Below are 25,694 nucleotides of genomic sequence, written 5' to 3' on the forward strand. Positions count from 1 at the left end.
TCTGAAAAATACGTTACGTGTCATTATCATAACATTAACTATTTTACAACCTTTTTTCGTAATTCTTGAAATAAACTTATAAATTTAAATTTTTAATGTGCTTCGTAACGTGGAAATAAATATTCGATCCCTTAAAAACGACACATAATCAATATTTTAAACGAAACTCGAGATACGCGGATTTCTCTGGAATGCATTAACCGCATATCTCGGGTACCTAGTGTACTGTGGAAACAACGGTCCAAAAAGATGCCAATATGCCAATATTCCATCCAACCAACTTGAAATTGGAATCGCTGTCGTATTGCTTCAAATAAACCAAATGCTGTAAAATTACAAGTACAGTTAGACATGTTATTTCCCTCTTTTTTTAAGCACTCTTTAATCAACACCCAATATTTAATATAGAGTCTTTAGAACAAAAAAACTGCAACATATTTTAGATGGCCTTTTAAACCAGCATGTATTGCACTAGTTTTAAAAGTAGCTTGTAGTAGTATTTTAAAGCATGCAAATAGCACTAGTAGTATTTTAAAGCATGTACCTTTAAAATGTTAAATCTATTCCCTAATCTAGCTATTGCACAAATTGCACAAATTGTCAAACATATGAAAATATATGTCTATACTTTATTTATATGTATGTACTATGTACTACATGCTACAGACAGTATTAAGGCTATATCTTTAAGTAAAATTAATTTAAAAGCGCCTAACACCTGAAGTGGGCAATATATTCTTTTATTCTAGTGTCGGTTATAATTAGTAACGATAAAGTGTAGCTATTTAAACTAACAATCGTAAACATATGACCAGAATTGGAATTCGTCCCAAATTTGGAATGAGAAGTTTTCTGGATCTATTCTTTCATGTTTTTTCATCATACTAGTGTGTGTTTCTGGCCAAAACCCACGAGTGCACACCCACCAAACACTATCCGAAACTGTTACACAGTTAACCATGGTCTCAGTAAAACTAGGCGATCAACATTACTACTTTATATTCTTTGCTGCCTTTCAATTCTATTTAACCCGTACGGAAAGTAATCAAACGCAAACTACAAACATTAGAGGTACCAAACTCAATGCGTTACCCTCACAACTCACGGTCAAGGTCATGATTATCCAATTACTGCACTATGGAACCATGCAAATTATGGATTTATATTTCATCATCTAACGAGAAGTGGTTGATAGGCCAAAACATGGAATGATATTTACAATATTCTTATCAGCAAATAGCCAGGAATGAAATGAATCATTCCTGATGAGCAAAAATATAATATGATGACAATAAATGAATCGATTGTCTTTATGCAATCTTTAACTGCACGAATTAGAGGCGATTAGTGCTGATGTTTCAATAGAGTCTTCTTTTCCGCTTCTTCCGCTGCAATGATTATCATTTATTTTACCCTTCTGAACTGACTCGAATCATGAATTGGACGATAGTCTTGATAGCCAATTCAAACAGTGAGGTCACTATCAGTGAATCAGTATAGCATTGTTGTGCGCGGATGATACTACAAATAGAGCAAACCACCAGGGCCATGCACTTGCAATAAAGATTTTACAAAAACAACAAAAACAGGATAGAGTAAAAGAGTTATACATATTAATAATTTTCTGTATTCAGATGATACTAAGTGTAGCATAATCTACACAATTAGTTCCCATCGTGTTGTTTGTACGATTAATGCTGTTATAGACGCCGTTTTGTTTGTTTGATTTTTTTATGTGATATAATCATATATACATGCAGACCCTGAGATACGCTATTATAGAGGACCGCTGTAACCCGGGAAAAATCCGCGTAAGTCGAATCCGGAAGTAAAATCGTGTATTCTTCAAAGTTAGATAGTTGAATTCCTTCTCTGCACTTAATTTATTCATCAAACCAGGATACTTTTTGATAGATTACTTTAAAATAAACAAATAACAAATGATTTATATGACAATGGAAGCTATTTTAGACCAATTTTACAACTGTTTTGCCAAGATTTAGTGCTATAAACTAACTCAGCTGTCAAATTTCCAAAACGGCGTATCTCCGAATCCGCGTATAAGAGGAACCGCGTATCTCGGGGACTGCCTGTACATTCTTTCGCTTACAATATTATAAAAATTTCACATAAAGCGACTCAAAGTAAACACGGAACGTGAGATTAAGATCAAGAGATCCTCTCTGCAGTCATTATAGGACTGATAAAACGGCTAAGAGCCGTTAAAATTATAAACAAATGAATAAAATTTTCCTCATTCCATAATACAGTTCCACGATATCATTGGAAAATATCAGTCATAAGGACCTGTGCTTGCTCAATCGACACAATGATAGCGGCACGTTTGTTGGTAGAAGAAAAAGAAACGATATCATAATTGATAAAGATTAGAGCAAAGTATTGTCTTTAAAATACCAATGTCTCTATACGGAGATTATACGGATTACTATACGAAGTAAGTCTGGCTAATCAACTAAGATGAAAAAATTCGAAGCATGCGGGAGTTGGAGAATCAGGTAAAGGTTATGTGTGTACTTGTGTGGTGAAACTATTATTATCTAGAAAAAGTGTACGGTTGGTATGCGCAAAATGACCCTGCTGTCAAAATAAGGAAGAAGATCTAGTCAGCTACCAGCCAGAGGTCGTCTAACGATGGGTTCAATATTTTGATGAATTATTAAACGATCAGTTTAACGAGCAGCAAGAGGCTCCACTAGCAGACGATCATTGTCACGTAATACCACGTCACGTGTATTAGCTAAACCCAAACGGGTACACGTCAAATCAAGTATAATAGAGCACGAAATAGAAATAAATTCGAAATAGAATATAATAGTCGGGTTAGAATAGATGGAATAGTATAGACGGAATAGAATAAAGACGGACTGATCAAACATGGAGGTGCAGTACTAAAAAATGAAATGCAAGAAATTATTAGTAAGCGCCAAGAAAACAAGCACACCTGGGTACTCTTCAATGTAGAGCTATAGCGGAACCCTAATGGAAATTTCGGGGACCATTTTTATAAATCTTTGGCGTGATCGCGTGATCGCAACATTGAAGTGTCCAAAATTAACACATGAGCACATGGGCCTTGCCCAAAACTGATAAAATCCTCTTAGCTGCGTTCGAGAGGTAGATACTCAGAAGAGGTTTTGGCCCCGTATGTGTGGAAATTTATTGGAGGTGCTGCTACAATGACGAACTCTATGAACAATGAACATGATACAACGATTTGAGCTCATCAGGCTCCGGAAGGTGGTCATTAGAATGGCACTGGTCAACCCAGCCCATAAAGTCCTTTTAGGCCTTCCTCATGGACAGAAGAGGCTCGCCTGCTAGGCCAAATTTAAATAGTCTGGCAGATATATTGGAATGCCAGAAGACGGCGCGCGACAGTGAATGGTTTAGTAGCAATCCCAAGACAGCGAAGTGGTTGCGGCACCTGATAAGAGTAAGAGAGAACTCTTCTTCAACAGTGATGCATTCATTCTAATACTCTCCGAACTCTAAGATGTAGTTTACAAAAAAAAAACCATAAGTCTTTGCTTTCAAAATAGGTATCAATTTTAGTAATCACTTCGCCATTTTAGCCAACATTCTTTCTATGAAGCATCTGTTATGGTTCTGAAACAGTAGCAATATGTCCGAAAAAACGTAGTCAGAAAAGGTCAAAACATGAGATTACGCTCAAGTGGAGAAGCTATTCAATGTATAATCGGACATGTTATCGCTAACTGGTGACCTAAGTATAAAATTGTTTGCAAATTTTGTTTTTTCCAAATTTAACAATTTTTTGCTGACTAGAAATGAATTTGTTGCTAACTTTATTATCAATGATAACACAATAGTATGACATCAATTGATGAAACCAGCCTCATTGGAGAATATAAGGGCCTGTGTTTCCCAAATAACGCATCAGTTGTCCTAAGCTCTAAACGTGAATAGCATCCAAGATGAGGTGAGTTGAAAGTATTGTTCATTAAGTATGGTTGGTAAACTTGTGGTGAACTACCATTTCGTTCAACTGCTAAATTCTCCCATTTTACTTAGTTTTACCACATTTCAAAAAGAAGTTCTCGAACGCCACAATGAGCTGCGTGCCAAGCATTCAGCCCAACCTTTGCAGCTCGATGCTGGTCTGTGCGAATTCGCTCAACAATGGGCTGATGTAAGTAATCATGCCAGTACAAACATGTTTCCCATAACATTGCAGCGATTTATTTTACTCATTCCATTACAATTGTACTACTTACAGAACCTAGTCCGCCGAAATGTCTTGGAACATCGCAGCAATAACAAGTACGGAGAAAATCTTTACGCTGCTTTTGGAAAAAGCCAAGTCTCGGGTGCCGATGCAGTGGACTCCTGGTACGACGAAATCAAATGCTATACATTTGGGGTTCCGAACCCATCAAACTTTTCACAGGTGGGCCATTTCACCCAGGTGGTGTGGAAGAATTCGCGCAATCTAGGTGTAGGTATTGCTGTACAAGGAACTAAAGTTTACGTCGTTTGCAACTACGACCCTCCAGGCAACTATGGAGGTCAATATCCTGCCAATGTGACTAGATCGTGAAGGGCAAATTATACCCGGAAGACGAAAATGTCGTAATAAACATATCTGCATCAACCTAAAAAAAATCAGTGTCCATAACTCACATTCACTCGTAGTACGTGTAAGCTGATAAAATCACTAAGGTGCACAACAATGTTTGTCGTCGTAATACTGTAGTCTCTATAATATGAGAAGGATGCTATTAACAGCTATTGGCTATTGATTGGCATGACTATTAATGAGTATTAATCATATGAATTGTTAGTGAGGAGTACGAACATTTTTCACTGATTTTCATCTGATGACCGAGGGGGTGTACATCTTGCTACTACCACCAAGATCTGTGCCGGTGGCGGCTCCATGCCGGCTTGCACCAAGCACTTCTACGCACACCACCGTACCGTACGTAGGAACTGACGATGGACGAGCTCCTTTAAGGTCTCTAAACTTGGATGATTAATGAATCCTCAGTGAATCGGTGATTTGAGAATCCTGAATGATTCTTGAATCGTTGAAATTGAGATTAAGATTCATTAATGTTCAATAATATATATTACAGTTACCCAACACTAGTCAACGAGGTAAGCTAGTATGAGTAAACGCAGTTCAATACAAAACAGTCAGCAAATTTATCGCAACTTAAAATTAGCTACGCGAATTTGCACAATAATTGGCAAACGATTGTCTTTTCTTTTCTTTCATTTTATCACCAAAGGTTTGTACCGCGTTTCCGGTGTGTCGTTACGATTCTCAAAGAAATGATTTAGTACGATACGCCGACCAAACTTCTTCAGAGCGAATGAATTTTAATGCTATTCACGAATACAAAAACTCTTACTCTTAGCAATTCATCGAACGTTATGTATCACCTTTTTATATAAAGACTATGCATCGGACGCATTATTCACTTGTGCCATTCGATTTCCATTAGAAACTGCAATCCGAAAAGCGATGCAGTGCTTATCGAAAAACGCAATCAGATCCTGAGTATAGAATTGAAAAAACATCGTGTTATTAAAGATGATTTAATGTATACCTGTTAATACAACTTACATTTGTTGCGTAGCGTAATCCAGCATCCTTAAGAAGCCCGTTAACCTCATCTAAATTAATCGGTTTGAAGCGCAGAATTTGTCGCTGTAAGACTTCACTTTCCGACACTAAATTGAAGAAAGAAATATGAAGCGGAACAGCGCACCACGCCATCTAAAATTATACAATCATATGGTTACTCAATTGTATTAAAAACATTCATCGATACTTGCCTTCTTCCTTGGTTTCGATGGAAGGAAAAAAGTTGTACTGTTAAGATCCAATTTGAATGCGCATTTTCGAGGCGTTGTTAACACAGCCGAACTGTAAGGTGCTGGAATCTGCGAATATTTTTTCTTAGCATATTTCACCTTGCAATGGCTACTTTCTTCTTTCGCTTGTATGTTATGCCGTTCTACTAACATCACATATGGATGCATCTCATCAAACAAATAATGCAGCACCCGAATTGCTTTACTCCGCTGTAATGCCTTTAACCCGTACTTAAACAATTCACGTTCAATTTCTGGCGTTGACATATCTTCATACGTCGGAGGCTTCTGATTAACATTCGACGTACGTATTACATATTCTGTTGCAAATATATTTACAGCAACCGTTTTCAACTCGCCAAATTTATTTTCAAAACTACTGCCTATCGATTTATTTTGAGCTTCTCTTTCATTCGATGTCGAGGACGAGGGGAATCCTATGTCTGACGCAGTGCTCTTCAAAGCTAAGCAATCTCTAGGGAATTCAAATTGTGTGCAGGATTTCATTTCACTCAGAACTTTTGATGACGACGTCCTGATTCCAGTACTTAAAAAATTATCGGTCAGGGAAGTTTGAGGCGCAATTATTCCGGCTGCTATTTCATCATTCACCTTATGAGGGCTATTATGATTTTCCGATTCCGTTGTTCTATTTTTAAGCTCCTTCTCGTCCGTCTCACTAGATACGTACTGATCTGTATTACCATTACGCATGTTTTGCGATGGTTTTAACGGAGGTAAGTTGAACTCCTTCACTAAATGGTCCAGGTAAGCAAACGTATTTTCCGCACAGTTGATTTCAGCGACAATTGCTTCATTGTCGTTATCATGCGAATAACTGATTAAACTTTCAAGTTCTTCTTTCGCAGAAGGCCGACTCATTTGCTTAGTGGATTTAGCCGCGTGGTATGGAATTGCCATGCCATGATCCTCCTTTGATGTAGTTCCAATTTTTTTTTCAACTGGTTCTATGGCACTTGCAGTAGGTACTCGCAATAATTCAGAACAAATAGAATAATTCACCTCATCGTCAGAAATGTATATTACATCATCCCCTGTAGTATTAGGATGGGCACATTGTTTTTCATGCGGCATATTTACGGTCGGTTCTGCGAGATTCGATATTGTTTTGCCGAAATCATGAGCATTTTCTATTAAATCAACAGTTGCTATCTCCCGTTCTTTTCCTTCCAAAGCCTCACTAAGGCGTGCTTTAATCGCGAGTCGATGGAATGAAAGATTCCTTTCGAAAGAAAACCGTGCTTCCATGACGTTTGAAGTATTTTTTGCAATATTAGTGATTCTGCTATCGTCCAGTGCCATTTCTGCAGATCCAATGTCACCGTTTGATGAAATCATTCCCATGCGCACTTGCGAAGCAGCAGCAATCTTCTCTAGACAACGGATTATTTGCAAAGAAAGTTTTATTTAATAATAATTAATAAATCGAAACGAAAACATGCATTCTTTAAACGCTGTTACCTTCTTCACTTGAATAAACTTCGAAGCTGACCATAGGATTCGGATCCGTATCATCGAATATGTTTTCCGAGCTGTGATGAAAGGCGAGTTGCGGGCACTGAGAGATATCCGACGCAGTATTAAAGTTACCTTTGTTCTCTTCAAAATTGTCGTTGAGCACAACTATCTCTTCTTGCATTTCACAACGTTCATCCTTCACAGGGATTTGATCCTTGTGACAAGAATTTGTTTCGTACTGTTCTACGATTGGCTCAATGTTGTTCGTATCGATAGCAATCGAAGAAACAGGAGAAGCAACATTTATTTTTATATGACTGGATTCATTTGAAGAACTGCTTACTAGCACTTCCTGTGAGTACAATTTTTGTTCATTTTCCAATCCACAATCCTGTCCATTCTGTTCAGCATTAACTTTATGTAGTAAAGGTTCCTTGATTGTGTCGCATGCTGTTGAATTGTTAATTACCTCAGAATCGTTGAACATATCAGGAGAATTCACTCGAATTTCATTCGGGAAAGATATTTTCCCCGTCGCTGGATCGTTATTTCGTTCGGGTGTTTTCTCGCGACCCGGAATTTTGTTCCAATCTTTCAACATGCACCCCACAGGAGCTGGTTGAGCTGTTAAAAGCTCTGGAACGTAATACTTTTCCATCAATAGATCGCTCGATAGTTCAGTTTGTGCAATCCAAAAATGATTGCTTAGGTGAGATTGGATACTTCTCAATTCCTGCAATGTTCCTACATAAGACTTCCTTTCCATCGTCTTCAAATGGATTGATTTCTTTACTTGACTGTCTATAAAATCATCCAACTCCTCCTTACTTCTAGACTGCAGATTCGTGGCTCGTTTATGCTTAATTTTTTTCACATTCTTGGTTGATGCACTACCAAAGATAACGTTCAAATCGTAGTCAGTGTAGCTGTTTTTACAACGAAATCCAAACTGCTCCAAAGTCGTACGAATGCTAACGATGCGACGCTCTTCTGATGAAACAGAACCACCTGCCGCTGAACAATCTTTACTAGGAGAACCCCTACTTGTTGTTGGTTTCTGGTCACATTGCTCATCGACCAGCGATCGCGACATAGCTAGGGCAATTTGTAACTGCTCTGGATCGATTTGCTCAGAAGCGCTATGTTCTTTAAGAAGCTCATGCAGTACTTCATGGTCGCTTTTGAATTTTTTAAATACTTTTCGAATATCACTTTGATTCTTTATCCGTTTTGGAACCTTGGTCATTTTCTTCCGAGTGGCAACATTTACTTTCGTTTGTTTCGATTGCCAGCTTGGGCCGGATTTGCATTCTTCGAAATCATCGTCTTCTTCCATTGTTTGATTTGTTTGCGAATGCAAAAAATTACTAATCAATCTGTTGCCCTCACAGGTTTTTTTTCTAAGCTTGGGGAACTTAGGACCATCGTTTGAAGATGCATTAGGCGGTTTTTGTGTTCTCCGTCGTGAATTTTGCTCCTTGGTAATTTCATTATTCTCTCCCGAAATCTCAGGGGGTATTAGTACAAATGTTTCTTCACTGGTACATGACTCTTTTGCCCCTTTATTAGAAAAATTGGATGTTTTATCAACCGCTGACCCATCCGTACTGAAATAAAGAAGAAGAAATAGAAAGAACTACTATTGAGCACTTTATTTACATATACTTTATTGACTAGCTACACACTACAGCTGCAAATAGTTCCTATCTGTAACCCGAAATCAATACTATAGAATATTACCAAACATCTGCCTTAACAGGCGTTACGATCGGTGGTGGATCGCCTGCATTGAGCGGTTTGGCAAGCCTCAGCTTGGCGTACTTCAATCGTTTGCTCATTTCTACTTCTTAGCCTGCTCCTCTTTTTCGGCTTCAAGCAGCTTCCGGATAGTGTCGCCACGCTTCGGTGCAATTAAACTGAATCGCATTAAATTCCGACGATCGATCTCCTCTTCTGTTTTTTCGTAAAAATCCCTTCTCAAGCGCTGCTTCAGATCATCGCCACCAATGTAGCTCGCGACAGTGCTGAAAAAGAAACGGCCATCAACACATTCGTGTTATTCTGTGTTTTCTAGCCGTTTTACGACCACAACATAAAACAGGACCTTTTTTCTACTTACTAAAACGTTGCAAAGATCGCGGTGCCGGCCGCTATCACGATCCAGGCGAATTGGTTTCGTGTGTTGTATATCACGGTCCCCTTCGTACGGCGAGGTTTCCAGTCACTCGTATCAACACCTCCCATTCCACCAGACACACACGAAAAAAACAGTTCTTGTGAATAAATTTATATAAACTTACAATTACACTAATTACAAATACAATCGCTTGCGAAACACACTTGATGCACTTTTCGGAATCTTTACATCGACGCAACGATGGACCGTGTGGTTTTGGCGTTTGACAGCTCATTGCAAACAAACGATTTTTTCTACCGTTCGCTGAGTTTATTGTCTTATGGGTTGAGTTTGGTTTGTTGATAATCGCGTTCTGCTGTAAAAAAAGAGGTAGAATAGGTACAACAAATCATGCAACTCTGTGTGAAAAGAATATAGATATACCTGAAAGATTTAAGAAGGAGGACCAAGCATATTGTTATTCACCTGGCAGAAAAATATGGTATAGTTTTACACATGGAATCAATCCTTTCGTGCCAATCTCTCTTGCGAAGTATAGCGAACAACACAGACTACTATCACGGCAAAGCTAATCAATTATCGGTTTGTTTTCGTTGCAGCGGAGGATCACATACGTTGGTATAGCACTCGCTTCGAATCAGCATTAAGCATCGCTATCCCCACCACTGCTTGTTTCTACCAATGGTTTTATCGGCTCAAATTGAAATCGTACGTTTGAGACTGAAACGATGACGGCGGTCTGGCAAAGTTTCTTGCGCAGTGGTGCAGCAACAACGTTTTCGTTACGTCGCCGCGCGCTGTCTTCGCAGCCGGAAGTGATTTGTGTTGCTGCGGAAAGTACTTTACTCTAGCACACTGGCCTTTGGTGTACGACAAGATGTGATGTCGAGTTCAAGTGGCGCTTCAGTGATATCGACAAACAAACTTTCTTCACTACTCGCTCAACCACCAATGGAAGCAACTGATCGACATTATATAGCCACGCTCGACGTTGGCACTACGACCATTCGGTGCTTTATATACGCGGCAAGAACAAACGGAGAAACAGTCCCGGTCGGCACAGCCTATGATCACGTAAGTTTATTGTCTTAAGTTATCGAAGACATCACTATTTAGAAGAAAGTTAAGATCTTTTTTTTCTTCAAAGGTTAACTTGATTTATCCGGCTCCCGGATGGGTTGAAATAAACCCTGAAAAACTTTGGGCCAGTGTGCTACAAACCATTCGACAAGCATCCGAAGGTAAGTAAAAATCTTTTTTGTTTTGAATAACGGAAGAACGACTATGCTTTATATAGTAAATCTTATAAACTATCGTTATTGCCTAACATTTTTAAATTAACCAGCTTATAGCCATGTGGATGGGGGACATTTTCTGCCCTCATCCTAAGGTTGCACCTAATCCTGGGTAGACTTGGTAAGAGTAGCAATCGTTATTAGTTGAAAAAATGTCCACGTTAATGTTGCTTATCTAATCGCTAAAAAACGACCTACGTTTCGGTCATAAGCTGGATGAACGTCACAACACCACTGTTGTTGAGTTAATGGATTTAGGAATTAAATTTGAATTACCCTTTTTTGTTTTGGTATCCTTTTAACAGATGCGAACCTATCGATCGATCAGCTCACCTGTTTGGCCATATCGACGCAAAGAAATAGCTTTACTTGTTGGAATCGTAACACTGGACAAGTGTACCATAATTTTATCACATGGAAAGACTTACGGGCCGCTCAGCTTGTGAAAGATTGGAACAATAGTCTCACGTTGCGTCTACTAAAGTTTGGGGCAAGCTTTCTACATTTTTTCACCCGCAGCAAACGATTTCTAGCAGGAAGTGTCATCAAGATGATGAATCCACAGGTTACACTGCGGTTGTCCTGGGTTTTGCAAACAAATCCTTCGCTTCAAGAGGATTTGAAAATCGGTAACGTGCTTTATGGGACGATTGATTCATGGTTGTTGTACCGTTTGCGCCAGGGGACTGATCGTACAAGATCGGTGGAGCATATAAGCGATGTTACCAACTGCACCTCTACAGGATTCTACGATCCTTTCGGTCAAGAATGGGCTAGTTGGGCACTGAATCTATTTTCTATCAAGGTATGTTATATACAACTCCAAAACACACATTCTTATAGTACTAACTGTTGTCTTCTTACAGAAAGAATTACTTCCAAAAGTGGTCGATAATTCGTACGATTTTGGTCACGTACATGAGACACTTCTGGGAAAGAAAATCAAAATAGCGGCGTCGGTGAGCGATCAGTCAGCGTCGTTGTGGGGTAACTGTTGTTTTGAACGGGGCGACGTAAAGATCACTATGGGAACAGGCTCCTTTCTCAACGTTAACACTGGAACAAAGTGCTTTGCTTCGGTGCACGGGCTCTATCCGCTGATAGGCTACAAGCTGCAGAGTGGAACCGGTTTAGTTGCGGACATAAACTACCTCATGGAGGGCTCGTCGAATGATACCGGATCCATCATCGAATGGGCGCTTAATATGGGTTTATTCCAGGATCCAGCAGAAAGCGCCACTATGGCGCTGTCTGTCCCAAACTCAGATGGCGTTCTATTCGTCCCTGCGTTCAGTGGACTTGGTGTAGGTCTATCGAAAACTACTCATGACATTATGACAGTATTAGAATATAACATTCAAACTCCTTAAAATCAACTAATTTTTTTTCTAGCCACCTGTTCAGGACGATAACGCCGGAAGTGGATTCATCGGTATTAAGCCTTCCACGCGTAAAGAACACATGGTTCGAGCGCTACTGGAAAGCCTCGCTTTCCGTGTGGCTCTGTTGTACGATTGTGCTCTGAAGGAAACGGGTTTCTCTTTCAGCAGCATCAAAGTTGATGGAGGAGTTTCTAAGAACGATTTCATCTGCCAGACGCTGGCCAATTTAACAGGCATTGAGGTGGAAAGGGGTGAAGTGACGGATTCAACAGCGATGGGTGCAATGTTCATGGCTGGGTTGAATTGTGGTATCTGGAACACGAAGCGACAACTGATCGACGTAAGAAAAGTAGAGAAAAAATTCTTACCGGATATGATTCAGAGAGCAAAGCAGCTAAAACAGATGCGAGGTTGGGAGCGAGCAGTGGATCGATTTAAAAAATGGTACATGCTGGAGGACATAAAAAATCTAGACTGATTATGTGATATTTTTTATATAGTACCTTGGCAATGAACAATAAAAATTGAATGGGTTATAAAACGGCAATCGTATTGACTAAATGTATGTGTTAAATTATGTGTGTTTTATGTTGTGCTTTTTAACTATAATACAATTTAATTTGCCAGGAAGGATGGCTTTCTGAGATGAATGTACCTTTCAAAACGCTTGGAAGTATGTTATTCATCATTCCTGAAATATACGATGAAAAATATAAAAAACTAACGACAGATCGAGACAAATTTCCTAGCGAAAAATATCACACAATTTTACACCATTTCACCCGATGGAAATACTATGGTACAGCTTCGATGATTGTCAATTCACACAAGGTGCTGTTATGTTGGCAGCTCCGGTTCTTTCTTTTTCCGGTCTTGAACATGGTAAGGAGTTGTTCTACTGTTAAACCGAAATAAATAACGTTTTAACCTCGTACAATGGTAAATAAATTGGGGAAACATTGGCCCTCAGTGCAAACGAAGCATAGCACGATAGAAGCACTTGTGTAAAATGATGTTTACTATGTAAAAATAAAAGTTTTAGTTGAAAGTGCAGAACGTCGTGCTTGCATGCTTGCTTTGTTGTATGTCAATGCTGGCGACCAACATACCGTTGCGTTGGCGAAAACCGGCCGAATAGCCGAACGTGAATGTCGTGAAGTCATGAAATCATGGTGTGCAATAATTGTTTCGTTCTCGTGTGTTTTCTATAGGGTATCGACCTCAATCATAAGTGGGACCGTAAGGTCCGTCGTACGAAGCCAAAATCGTTGGACGTGTACCTTGGATTGCTGGTGAAGGTGAGTTGTGAGCCGGCGTGTTATTTACAGCACCACTACCTGTGTGGTTGAGCGTATTCATAAAGAATGATTTGCTAACTTGTTATTGTCTCCTTTTGCATTTCATTCACAGTTATACCGTTTCCTGTACCGTCGTACACACAAGAAGTTCAACAAGATCGTGATGCGTCGTCTGTTCATGAGCAGAACGAACCACCCCCCCATGTCGCTTAACCGCGTTGCCCAGTTGATGAAGCTGCGTGCCAAGGATGAGAAATCGGTGGCCGTTGTGATCGGCACGGTCACCAACGATGTACGCATGCTAGATATTCCGAAGCTTAACGTGTGCGCTCTCCGTGTGACCGAGAAGGCTAGACAGCGTATTCTGAAGAACGGTGGCAAAATCTACACGTTCGATCAGCTCGCCCTGCTTTCTCCGACCGGAAGAAACACCGTGCTAATGCAGGGCAAGCGTACTGCTCGGGAGGTATTCAAGCACTTCGGCCGTGCTCCGGGTGTACCACACTCCAACACACGCCCGTACGTGCAGTCGAAGGGCCGCAAGTTTGAGAAAGCTCGTGGTCGCCGAAGCAGCTGCGGTTTCAAGAACTAAGCCTATCGCAGATATAAAGATTTGGATCGCACTTCCACAGAACAACAACATTCGGAAACCATTAGCCCAAAAGAAGTGCAGAGCAAGATTTGCTCTTTTTGGTGTAACAAGTTGGTGTTGGAGAAGAAATACAAGGAACGAATACAAATCTGTTCCAACATGAAATTACTGTGCCTCACGTGTGCATATGTGTATTCCAGGCAATAGACTAACTGCCAATACAATAGATTAGAAAGAAAATCGACAACTGATTTTGTGTGAGTAATCCAAAGCCGAATAATTGGAATTCAAATGTTAACTCGGTTATGGATTTTGGAATAATTAATCGTACATTCTTGTTTAGTTTTACAAACTTAAGCGAACTTATTTTTATATTGATGCATAACATATTGAATGTTACGCGTGCGCTACCTCGGAATATGCAGCCATATGAGGCTTTAAACATTATGTGCAATATAATCCTTCTGAAACTGCGGAAACATAACAGAGGGACATATGACCGTTGCCGGTTCCTTGCGGATAGCAAAAGGAGATGATTAAGCACTTGTCGCTAAAATCAGACACCATTGAAGGCTCTGCGAGATGGTCGTATCGGAAATTTATCTGGTGGATAAGTAGAACAAAATTAAACTTTCTATACGAATAACACTTTATTTTTCAACTTATAAACTCGTTGAAAATTTAGCTATGCTAATTACAAGGCACACGTGGCTAGAATAAATACGCAGAAAGCAGCAGTTAAAGATGGTTGTACCAATAGTTGATTAGAACCTGGTCCTGAGGCTGAATACCCATTATCTTTTTAATTTTGGCCACGTCCTGATTGGAGCTAACCTTACGAATGCATACCACTTTACTGCAAAAAAGACATACAGGGAATTAGATTTTAACGTAAAATTCAGTTTGGTGATGTTTTTATACAACCGTACTTTTTCCACTCCTCCACCAATACGCGTAAATGTTTATCCAACGCTTGATCGTTGAATAACTCCTCGTCTATGGCCTTGACGATCTTCTGCAACAAGCTGGGCACTGTAGGATTCGAATCAGTGTTTTAATCTTCATCTTTCAGCAACAGTGTTTTATGTATTACTAAACTTACATTTACTAGGCAAATCACCATCCCATGCGCATACTGCAACCGTGTCCTTACTCTGATCGTCGACTAGATCCACACGCATAATACTACTCGAGGAGTGCGGTGCTATTGCTTCCTGCTTCAGGTTTATTATGCGAAACTCGTTTGCCGATGTGTACGTTTCTGCGTGAGCCCGGACCAATTTGTACATCGCCTCAGGCAAAAACTTTTTTAAATTCGCAACCAAGCAGTTACCTTTCACCGGTGTACCGCGGACCACAATCTGTATGCCCGTCAAGGCACAGTAACAAACGGATAAGAAGTTTGATTTCAAAATGCTACGAAACATCCGCAAAGAATACTTGGCTCGCGTCAGTTCATCAACTTGGTTGATAGGTTTGTCGTCATTTGCGATACCGAGTCGACGCATCTGGTAGCCTTCTTTATCCGATTGTACAATGGCGAACCCCTCTTCTGTTTCCTTCCCTAGCCACACGGGCGTCAAAGGATATCCGAGCGTTATGCTTTCCGTCAGATATCGAGCTCCAGCCCAGAGGATAAAGGAAAAATGAGCATGCACATATGCGTAAATTGATTCTTTTCCTGTTAGTTCAATCAGAGACCTATTCGCGATTACATTTGTGGTATTACTGGTTGATCCGCTTCCATAACATTTGTTCATTCGCTGAGCTCTATCGAGTCCCTGTCGCCGAAGATCGTCCTCGTGAACCAATTGAGCGTAATCCTGTAACTCCTTTGAAATCTTGCCCATGCAGTCGGCCAGAAAAGGCTGTGTGTTAAGCAAGAACATCTTATCTTTCATCAGAATCACTAAGGAGAAGCGCTTCTGAAAGCCCCTTGCTTCGGAATCGATAAGATGAAATGCATGGCTTAGTACGTGGCCATGTTTGGCATCGCCATAAAACACGAACCCACCTTCCGATGCCATACAGCTCACTTCCGAGCTAAGGCTACGAAACGCGGCCGTCTTAACTAGTGGTGCCGTTTCTCCAATTACCGCTATTTGGCTGCTGACAAAGTTGGCATTGCTTTCTGGATCGCGGCTTACGAGCGCGACATTATTACCAATCGAATTACATGCTGCACATCCTTTACGATCGATATTAAAGCTTATATCCAACTGTTGAATGTTTGTTTCGCGCAGTGTTTGAGTACAGAAGATAGCACCCGGCCCTGAAACGAAGTTTTCATAATTTGCATCAATTAGTTGAAAATAAAGCTGCAATTACATTTCTCACCATGAACTTCACAGAAGTGACACAATGCGATTATTGCATTCATCGGAACGCTGCATAATTAGAAGGACGTAATGCACAAATTTGAAATATTGTAATACCTCTCCGCAATTCCCGTACTGCGTATCAGCAGAAGGCACATCCGACAACAGTAGAAATAATGTCAACGTGCCAAGCGAAATAGAGATGGAATAAAAAAAACTTTGAAAACACAATGTTTGATTATTTTATGCGCTGATTGCTACACAGTCTACTGTTACTTGCTACTGCTGCTTACTCATTCGTCTTCACGCACAAGTTCAAGTGTATTGAACCAGAGAGAGTCTGTCCCAATAATTTGCCGCATTTCATTTTACTTTCGAAGCCTGTGTTCTAAATATAAATAACAGTAGTCTGTACGCATCTTGACACCCTTGCGTGGCAGATTGTCAAAACATGTGTCAAAGTCGTAAAGAACGAAAAAAGTGATAAAGAAACTTCTTTTACTCTACATCCCAAAATGCAGTATTGAATAAGTTTGGTAAATGGTTTGCATCGAACGCATCGCACCATGAACACCCTGAAAGCACCATCCCTGCACTCGCTCATTGATTCTGATCATGGGTCAAACGACAGTCTATTGGCGGAATCGTTGCAGCTCGACATCGAAGAGGTACTGTTTGTATTGGAATGCAATTGGGATGATTAGCACCTCAAAAACATTGCTTACGCCCACAAACTACATTTCCAGCTGGATGATGACGAGTACGCCATTCCTGCCGTTGACACCCTACCTACGTTGGAAAGTGTGCTGAGTGAAATCGACAGTGATCTGGACAGTGTTTCGGCCGTTGGTGTACGACATTCCAATGGCAATGGAACTGGAACGCAAACATCTTTCGCGGACGACGATCTCATTCGGGGGGGAATCACTCCAACTCCTTCGTTGGAGGAACATTTAAAACTGGAATCAATTCTACGGCATGTCGTGCTGCACGGTGTAACGGCTCAGCTGACGTCGGCTGTCGAACGTGTAGACGCTGGACTGGCGACTTCTTGTGCCGTTTCGATGATGATTGCTGTAGGTACCTCGCATGGCCATATTTTAGCGTTTGATTGTACACAAACTCTGAAATGGTGCTGCCAGGAAGGAATCGCTCAGGGAGCCGTTTCTGCAATGGCATTCAACGATGACAGTTCACGCTTACTGGCAGGATATGCCCGCGGGGTCATCTTTATGATCGATACTCAAACAGGCGACGTAATAAGGACCCTGAATGAAGTAATTGCTCCAAATACGGGCGTCCTACATCTAAAGTGGACCAACAGACCCGCCTTAGCGTTGTGTTCTGACTCGGGTGGATCCGTCTGGAGTTTGAACTTTACACGACGACTTGGCATTCGTGGATGTGACTCCCGCTGTCTGTTCAGTGGAGCTCGTGGAGAAGTGTGTACAGTAGAACCATTAGTTATCGGCGACGAGGACCATCCGCTGAAAACCTATACAATTGTCGCATTAGCAACGCTCAGCAAGTTCTTTGTCGTATTGATACGGCCACGTTTAAAAGTGATCAAATTTCACCCAATGACAGGCCATCCCGATTGTTTGCCACTACTGGCCTGGCAGATGGTCCTCATTCAAGCTGCCGATTCGACGAGAAGTATCGACCCGGTGCTGGCCGCGGCACGTGGCAATGACCTTTTCTTTCATCAAATCATTTACAATAGTGGACGCATATCGTTGCTCTTCCTGAGACACATTCAACTGTCGTACAACCTGTTGGCGATACACTGGTTGGGCCCCAAATCCATCGCCTGTCTAGACACGAAGGAAGTTCTGCATCTATCCGATGTGCGCACGAACAGAGAACTGGAAGTGATTGATCTTTCGAACATTGGGCTCATGTACAACTCCGCTCAGTTTAAGGGACTGGCAACTGGTGGCAATGTGTCTCCAGCACTGGCCCTGGCAGGCGCAGCTGCTTGCTACAATACGGTGGTGTCACAGGGCAACCAGTTATATTTACTGGGTGGTAAAAGTTTGCACGGTATAAGTGCTCGGGCCTGGAGCGATCGCATATCATATCTCACCTCAATGCAACGATGGGATGAAGCAATCGAGTTAGCAATTGAAGGCTACAGGGCGGCAACTGGTCGCCATAGAAGGCTAGTATCTTCCAAAGAACGAATTTTAAGGATGTATGAGGAATATGTGAATGTCACGAAGAAAACACCAGAGCTGTGTCTTGAAGCAATAGTGGCATGTTTGATTGAGATTCAAGAAAAGTAAGTGTTTGAAACAGCTATTAACGATGTGCATAATCGTAAAATTACTGAATTTTTACATTTCAGGCATCTTCTTTGGGAGGAACTGTACGATCGTCTTCCATGTACGGATCGTTATCTTCAAATCATAGCGAAACACATAGAATGCGACCATCTGGATACAATCGCGCCGAGTGTAGCTCAAGTGATGTGTGACTACTTTTGGAAGAAAGCGGAAACGGCCCGATTGGAAACCTTGATTCTAAAGCTAAACTGGCAGTGTCTTGATCTACACCAAGTGCTGACGATATGTCGCAAAGAACGGCTGTACCGCGCACAGATGTATCTAAATACGAAAGCCTTGGGTGATTACACCATTTCGTTGACCGATCTCATACCAGAGATTGAATTAGCAACCGATGATCTTCAATTGGGTAACTGTGTGCTGGTGTACATATCCAGCTGTCTAGCAGGACGCGGCTATCCAACGGGTGAGATTGCCCCGGAAACGATTCCCACAGTCAAGCATGAAGTGCTACGCTGTCTGACAGTCATTCATTCGAAGAATGCGCCAGAAAATGAGCTGCCGTATCCTTACTTACGTAAACTACTCCAGTTCGACACCCGCGAAACCCTGAACGTAATTTCTCTCGCATTCCAGGAGAAAGAATTTAATGGTGAGCTCGGTCTGTCGCAGCGCCAGCGCATGATAAATATACTGCTCGATATTTTAACGCCCGAGCAAGCTACGTGGTCCCAGATTGGATCATTGCTGAACTTTATCGCTCAACAGATCGCTTCTCGAGAGTTACCAGAAAATGAGCTTTTACTAGAGAAGGTTATAGCTTACCTTACGGCGCCGACTGATATACCACTATCCAGAAGGGAACATTTTGAACGTGAACAAACATGGTTAGATCTGCTATGCTCAAATTGTCTTGATCACATTCCGACGGAACATTTGCTAGACATTGCAAGACAAAACCAGTGCTATCAGGTAGCGGAGTATATGCTTGAGCGACTAGAAAAATATGAAGACATATTCGATTGTTATCTTCTGGATGAGTTTCGACGTATGCAACTATTTTCGTACATCTCACAACATGCAGTTGATTCGCGACGTCAGATCTACCCGTTGTTGGTGAAGAATTTCTACCTAATAGTTGATCTAAATTGTGAACAGGCGGCTCGCGTGGTTGTGGATAGCTTCATGCGCTATTTGAGCCATTTTCTGTTGGTGCTCGAGCAGGCGAATGCTCCCGAGCGATTATTTCGGTTTCTTGAATCACTCCTTCGACAATCGGTACAGCTGGAAACGACAGATCTGGAGCGATATCTGGAGCTTCTCTGTCAGTACCGACCGGAGGAAGTGATAGATTTTTTGAAATCGAACGACTCGTACCGGTTAGATAATGCCGTCCAAACGATCAAGCGCTTTGAGCTGAACGCACCGTTGATCTACCTCTACGAGAAGCAGGGCGACTTCCAATCGGCGTACGCTGTGGCCGTTGGAACACTAAAAGATACTATGGAAACCTCGGCAGAGATGAGCGCTCTCCAAGTGAGTGCACTATGCACACGTGCCTCCGCTGTCCTGACGGAAAGCGACCGGGAACAGCTATGGTTCTCGTTGCTGCACATCATACTGGCGCGTAACGATCTTACCTCGGTAACGAAAAACATTCTTCATTCGGCGAGTGAATTCGTTGATCTGTCTAAGCTAGTTCAGTTGGTGTTAACTTCTAGCACTAACTCTGGTAACTTTGGTGACATAAAACACCTGCTGATCGGTATGCTTTCCAATTCGGCATATGAAACATTACTTCTGCAGACAACTTCACGCATTCTAGGTAAAGATTTGCACGCCATCTTGGCCCGAGAACGGCGGATAGCGATGCGGGGATTGGCTGTAAAATCTATCAAATGTATTGTTTGTCGTTCGCGCCTTTACAACACCGAAAGACAGCCAATTGTCGTGATGGGAGACTGTGGTCACGCCATGCATCAACAGTGTGCTGCTAATTTTTGTACCATACCACTCGACTCACCTACAGATCGTGTAGAAGCAATGAGTAGTGGCAGTGCTGGGATCGAAACCGCAGGTACAACATCTTCAATGAAACGACTAAAATGTCCACGATGTGATGCGGTAGTGAAAGAGGAAAGCTCTTTTCAAACGCCGGAGTGCTATGTAGAGAATATTCCTTTTGCTGATTCGTGTTCTGAGAAAAGTCCAAGTACGTTGAAGTTAAGCGCTCCTCCTAGAGTAGGTTAAATCAATAGCTATATTACCCATTCCATTCAAGAGGCCACTCAAAATTCCACCTGTTCTTCGGGAACAGTGTAGTGTATGAATCGCATGTTTGCATCGCTTGCGGCCAAGTGTAATTTCAACCAAAACTATACAAATTGTTAGTGGAAATGTTTAGTCAATATCCAATAAGAAAAGAACTCTTATTTATCCTACATGTGCATGCACGTGTAAACCCCTCTTTAAAGAATGTACATTCGACAATATGAAAAAGAACAAAAACTACACCAAGTGATAGAAAACACAATTGATATAGGAAGAAAAATAAAACAAACACTCGATCATTATTTATGTGGTATTCATTGTGAGAGCGATTGTTTTATTAGGCGTATCTTTTTTTTTATTCAACAAGAACGGCCAGTTCGTTTTGCTTATAACTAAGAGTAGCTTAATCTAAGATACAATTCACATTTCTCCTTATCCCGAGTGTACTCGGCTGATTAGGCGTATCCTAATTAGTTTATATCGTATTTACGTTACCCTACACCACGCTGGGTTTTCACCTTGTCGTTAGTATCGTCCCAGTTAGTATTCTCAGTTTCGAACAGGGTGCAGGCCATGTTCGAACCAAAGTTCAAAATAAATTTACATTATTTTTTCCGTTGTGTTCATTTCCCGGAATTGAACTCACTCGCTAAGCTAATCGTGCATACCTATAACACAGTCATTTCCCGAGTTACGCAACACTCGAATTCAATTTCGTGTAATTGTGTACGAGGAAAACAATTATTTATTTGCCAAATATCAAATTCTCTCAAAACATTGCGTTAAATTTTATAAAAATTACTTTCGGTAAAGTTTTACTCTAATTGTCAAATGAATGTGCTTCGTAACTTGAAAAGAAGGGTTACTAATAATAATGAAAAACTAAGTATAAGCGATTTCATAAAGAGACGCGAAAATCCGAGTTACGTGAATTTATCTGGTACGCATTACTAGCGTAACTCAGAAAAAGACTGTATCCAATTGAATTCATAAACGTCAATTACCATTTCAACATGGCGACTGAGCCAACCGTATTGCCAAACCTAGTCCCTTTACACTCTTTGCGTTTACGGAACAACATTCCACGGCTGCCATGCAAAATACTCTACCCGGTTGTGTTTTCTGTAAAATTGCCGCCGATAATGATCCTGCAACGGTAGTTGTTTTCCGAAATGAGCGAATGTGCATTTTTAAGGACATTAGACCGGCATCGGATTTCCATTATCTGGCTATACCGAACCATCACGTTGAAAATGTGAACTCTCTCACTGCTGCTGATAAGCCCTTGCGTATGTAATCGGTAACGTGGTCAAACCCCGTAGAAAGATAAATCAAGTACTCGTTTCTTTTTCTCTTTGTATGCGGTGCTAGTTGCGGAGCTGAAACGTGAGCTGGTTAACTATATGGAAAGCAACGAGGTTGAGCTGCACCAGACTTGCTTCGGTTTCCATATGCCTCCATTTACAAGCGTGAAACATTTACATCTGCATGCGATTGCACCAGTCGGTAGAATGGGGTTTATTTCTAGGATTATTTTTCGACCCAATACTATGTGGTTTAAAACGGTGAGGAACAAATACGTATAATTTTGCGCATAGAATACATTTTATCTGGAACATATCATTTCAGGATGAGGCTATTATGCAGGGTATTTCTAGCGAGAGTACACGTCGCTAAGTTGCTTAGTTTCATTTATTGCGTTTATTACTATTAACAATAAATATATTATTACTAGCATTGGCTAACTTTAATTGCACTCCTAATCTGAATGTTATCTACGAGGTGTATTCTCCTGAATCATGCTTAGTTCTACAAGCATTGGTTTGCAATTAAACTTTGATAATATTGCACATATTCGCCACATTGTTCATCTGAAAGCATGCAAAAAAAATCATTCTCGGTATTGAAGCTCCCCGAATTGTACACCATTAGCGTAAAAATACTTACGTTTCAAGAAATCAGGACATCCACGAAGTCGAACATTTTTCATCTGGAAAAAGTTGTACACCGAATGAAATATCAATGGATCTCCGGCTTTAAATGCGGCTTCGAGATATTTCCTTGCCGGCAAAGCATCCGATCCAGGCATCTGCTTTGCCAACCGCAGCGCATCGATGATCTGTCCCCGCTCCAGCAGTACCTCTAGTATGATTTCGTTTGCATTCAATCGAGCTAACATGTCGAGCGCCATTTGCGATATGACCGGATACTCCACGTTGGATAACGACAACAGAAAGCAAGCTAATGCTTTCGATTCGTTAAGGGCAGAATATTTCAGCAAAAACTGCAATGTATCATACTGTTTGTGGCTCACTAAGTCAATCAAAAGGGCTTTGCTAAGCTCATGGTTAGCATTGATGCCGTTGCGAGCCAGCGAGTTTAGATAAAGCAGCAGCAGCTTTCCCATCTGCGATGCATCCGTGATTGTGGAAAATACGATCGAGTACATGTCGGTCTGATCGATTAGGACCCTTGGTGGATTGGCAGTTTTCACTGGCGATTTGGCTAGAGACATCAATGCCATTTGGCTCTGCAGCTCGTTGTCCAGTGCACTTTTATAAAGTGAATTCAGTTTGTTAAAAACACTCTCTATCACTGGTAACATTGTCCCACTGTAAGCGGCGCCCATGATATCTTTCAGTACGGAAAGTATAACTGTTTTCCCATCGTTACGTTGTAGTAAAAATTCTACCAACCGTAGACGATCGGTGATAAGTGCGCTGAGAGCATTTAATTTTAACTGAACAAACCACAAGCATCCCAACTTCGAGTCAATCACAATGTTTGGTTGAAACAGAACCCAATCCTTCGTGTCTGTAATTAAGAGTATCCATGTGTGAGTAGGAACCAGCAACCGTCGTTAGGTACCAACTACTATTACTTACACAATTCACAGTTCATCGTTTTCCCATCTAGCGATATGCTTGGCACTTCCAGCTGAAACGGTCGAATAGGTTTCGCCGGTATAATTGGAGAGTGTATGACAGCTCCCGTGCCATGCTCCGTTTCACTGCTACTGAGCGCAATGTCGAACAGCATCGAACTGGCTGTCGCCTGATGGTGTACAATCACTACATCATCGACAACGTTCATCGCAAAACGGCCACTCTGACCCAGCTTAAGAATGTGCGACTTTTTAGGTGCTAAACCTGGGCCATTCAACATATAGATTACTACCTCGAATGGTCGGTTCGGAGGCTGACGTAGAATCAATATTGCATTAGTCCCATACAGCTGAGCGAGCGTCACATCCTTTCCCATGCAGCCCTGATCCATGCCCACTGGAAAAAAAAACACCAAAATGGTACATTGTCCGTTAAGAATCCGTTTTCATTTGTTTCCCACATTTCGAGGCTAACAGGAATCTCACATTCAAGTCTGGGTAATTTGGTGATCATAGCAGGTTTCAAGATGATCGGTGTTAGGATTGTCCCCAAGTTTGATGAAAGCAGCGCAAATTTGGAAACGGCACAGTAGCTGAACCAATTCATAGTAATGTTTAGCGACTTGACTGATTTGAGGGCACGCTTCTCAAAGTTGACCATCAATACCTCCACACCGATGTTCGTGAAGAGGGCGACTTGTCTTTCCTGAACCCAAACGAACCCATTGATGATGCTTTTGCCTTTGTAAATCAGTATCTCTTGCAGGTTGGGTCGATGGTTCGGCAGGAAGTTGATAAATTCAACCGATGTCTCACTACGTTGCACTGCCAGCACCTGATTGTCGATGGAGAACTTTATCGATCGGATCTGCGCATCGGGTGTGTCGGTCGAGTGTAAATCCATACAGAACACAAAATTCTCGCCATCTCTTGCACCTTTAACAACAATTCCTGTGGCTCCACCTGAACGGACCGCAATCACCTTATCGCGAAACGAAACATGCTGTATCAAACGCTTGGAACAAAAGCTAGTATCTATGCCTACCTGTTGTTTGGCATCGTCAAAGAATACGTTTGTCAGTAGCCCTGTGCCGTCGAAACGGATCGGATTTGGAGACAATTCCAAATAGTAGTGCTGTAGTTCGGTACCCATTTCAAAGCCACTAATCATCGAAGCTCAGCTGAACCATAACAACGTCCTTTTGTTCTCTTTGCACAATCACTTTTGATCCCAATTTGACGTTGGTGACGCCTCCTGGCTGTGCGTCAACTTGAAGTTTGGAAAATGTCATTTAGAAAACAACGAGGTCGATCATTGTTGTGTTGTTTTGGGAAAGTCGTCCAAAAAGAAATACATTTATCGTATATTTATAGTTAGTCACGAATCGCCATAATGGACGTCCTCTCGAGACCGGCGGATGAATTCGTCAATGATGGAACCGTGGAAGAACTATGGGCTGTAAAGGCGGTCGATCATGCTGAGGTACACTTCAATCTTCTTTGTAGTGTGGATCCACGCTTACTTCGCCTAACACCGTACGACGATGAAATATATGAGCAGTTCCGACGCATGTTTCCGGACATGGATGTGCGAGTGGTGAACGAAAACCAACTGAAGAATTCTGATGCAAAAACCAAATGGAGAACTTACGTGGATAAGTTTAATCGACTAGAAGATTTCAGCTATGGCACTTTGCTGCGTGCCGATGCAGAAGAAGAATTCCGACCAGAAAACGCAATCCTGGTAGTAAGAATTCAATTCTGGGCGATCGAGGTAGCGAGAAATCGGGAAGGACTTAACGATAGCGTCAGGATGAAGTTCCGCGGAAAAAATATTAATAGAAATATCTAATAAATCAATCCATTTTTTATAATCACGATAGCGCTTGTT

General features: G+C 41.3%; 10 protein-coding genes across 11 annotated transcripts; 6 read left to right on the top strand and 4 right to left on the bottom strand.

Annotated features, from left to right (window-relative positions):
* Positions 1-3,956: 3,956 nt before the first annotated feature.
* On the top strand, positions 3,957-4,579 carry LOC128713264 (uncharacterized). The gene is made up of 3 exons (XM_053808120.1): positions 3,957-3,961; positions 4,054-4,171; positions 4,259-4,579. Exons 1-3 carry the CDS (start codon positions 3,957-3,959, stop codon positions 4,577-4,579), a joined length of 444 nt encoding a protein of 147 aa, XP_053664095.1.
* Positions 4,580-5,442: 863 nt separating this feature from the next.
* Positions 5,443-9,179, bottom strand: LOC128713265 (structure-specific endonuclease subunit SLX4). The gene is made up of 5 exons (XM_053808121.1): positions 9,082-9,179; positions 7,345-8,948; positions 5,824-7,256; positions 5,612-5,764; positions 5,443-5,541 (listed from the first exon to the last, which is right to left on the bottom strand). The coding sequence occupies exons 1-5, from the start codon at positions 9,177-9,179 to the stop codon at positions 5,443-5,445; spliced, it is 3,387 nt and encodes a 1,128-aa protein (XP_053664096.1).
* A 2-nt stretch (positions 9,180-9,181) lies between these two features.
* LOC128714192 (uncharacterized) lies at positions 9,182-9,585 on the bottom strand. Its single transcript, XM_053809068.1, has 2 exons — positions 9,461-9,585; positions 9,182-9,365 (listed from the first exon to the last, which is right to left on the bottom strand). Exons 1-2 carry the CDS (start codon positions 9,583-9,585, stop codon positions 9,182-9,184), a joined length of 309 nt encoding a protein of 102 aa, XP_053665043.1.
* Positions 9,586-10,429: 844 nt separating this feature from the next.
* LOC128711691 (putative glycerol kinase 5) lies at positions 10,430-12,633 on the top strand. Its single transcript, XM_053806573.1, has 5 exons — positions 10,430-10,552; positions 10,626-10,719; positions 11,079-11,578; positions 11,640-12,077; positions 12,166-12,633. Exons 1-5 carry the CDS (start codon positions 10,430-10,432, stop codon positions 12,631-12,633), a joined length of 1,623 nt encoding a protein of 540 aa, XP_053662548.1.
* A 171-nt stretch (positions 12,634-12,804) lies between these two features.
* On the top strand, positions 12,805-14,045 carry LOC128713266 (60S ribosomal protein L18). Its single transcript, XM_053808122.1, has 3 exons — positions 12,805-12,828; positions 13,367-13,453; positions 13,566-14,045. Exons 1-3 carry the CDS (start codon positions 12,805-12,807, stop codon positions 14,043-14,045), a joined length of 591 nt encoding a protein of 196 aa, XP_053664097.1.
* Positions 14,046-14,783: 738 nt separating this feature from the next.
* On the bottom strand, positions 14,784-16,425 carry LOC128714638 (folliculin). The gene is made up of 4 exons (XM_053809514.1): positions 16,383-16,425; positions 15,148-16,317; positions 14,975-15,077; positions 14,784-14,901 (listed from the first exon to the last, which is right to left on the bottom strand). Exons 1-4 carry the CDS (start codon positions 16,423-16,425, stop codon positions 14,784-14,786), a joined length of 1,434 nt encoding a protein of 477 aa, XP_053665489.1.
* A 504-nt stretch (positions 16,426-16,929) lies between these two features.
* Positions 16,930-20,898, top strand: LOC128713943 (vacuolar protein sorting-associated protein 8 homolog). Of its 2 annotated transcripts, XM_053808818.1 has the most exons (4): positions 16,930-17,031; positions 17,110-18,644; positions 18,711-20,680; positions 20,726-20,898. In XM_053808818.1, the coding sequence occupies exons 1-4, from the start codon at positions 16,930-16,932 to the stop codon at positions 20,896-20,898; spliced, it is 3,780 nt and encodes a 1,259-aa protein (XP_053664793.1). The 2 variants fall into 2 exon arrangements, with proteins under 2 accessions (XP_053664793.1, XP_053664792.1); XM_053808817.1 differs by having other exon boundaries at positions 18,711-20,898.
* A 241-nt stretch (positions 20,899-21,139) lies between these two features.
* Positions 21,140-22,596, top strand: LOC128713267 (adenosine 5'-monophosphoramidase HINT3-like). Its single transcript, XM_053808124.1, has 4 exons — positions 21,140-21,165; positions 21,967-22,208; positions 22,291-22,484; positions 22,549-22,596. The coding sequence occupies exons 1-4, from the start codon at positions 21,140-21,142 to the stop codon at positions 22,594-22,596; spliced, it is 510 nt and encodes a 169-aa protein (XP_053664099.1).
* A 132-nt stretch (positions 22,597-22,728) lies between these two features.
* LOC128714534 (regulator of MON1-CCZ1 complex) lies at positions 22,729-24,974 on the bottom strand. The gene is made up of 5 exons (XM_053809408.1): positions 24,849-24,974; positions 24,290-24,785; positions 23,805-24,200; positions 22,867-23,733; positions 22,729-22,790 (listed from the first exon to the last, which is right to left on the bottom strand). Exons 1-5 carry the CDS (start codon positions 24,972-24,974, stop codon positions 22,729-22,731), a joined length of 1,947 nt encoding a protein of 648 aa, XP_053665383.1.
* A 222-nt stretch (positions 24,975-25,196) lies between these two features.
* LOC128714233 (protein PBDC1) lies at positions 25,197-25,655 on the top strand. The gene has a single exon (XM_053809108.1). It carries the CDS (start codon positions 25,197-25,199, stop codon positions 25,653-25,655), a length of 459 nt encoding a protein of 152 aa, XP_053665083.1.
* Positions 25,656-25,694: the final 39 nt, after the last annotated feature.

This window comes from Anopheles marshallii, chromosome 3 (assembly GCF_943734725.1).
Source record: "Anopheles marshallii chromosome 3, idAnoMarsDA_429_01, whole genome shotgun sequence".
Taxonomy (NCBI): Eukaryota; Metazoa; Arthropoda; class Insecta; order Diptera; family Culicidae; genus Anopheles; species Anopheles marshallii.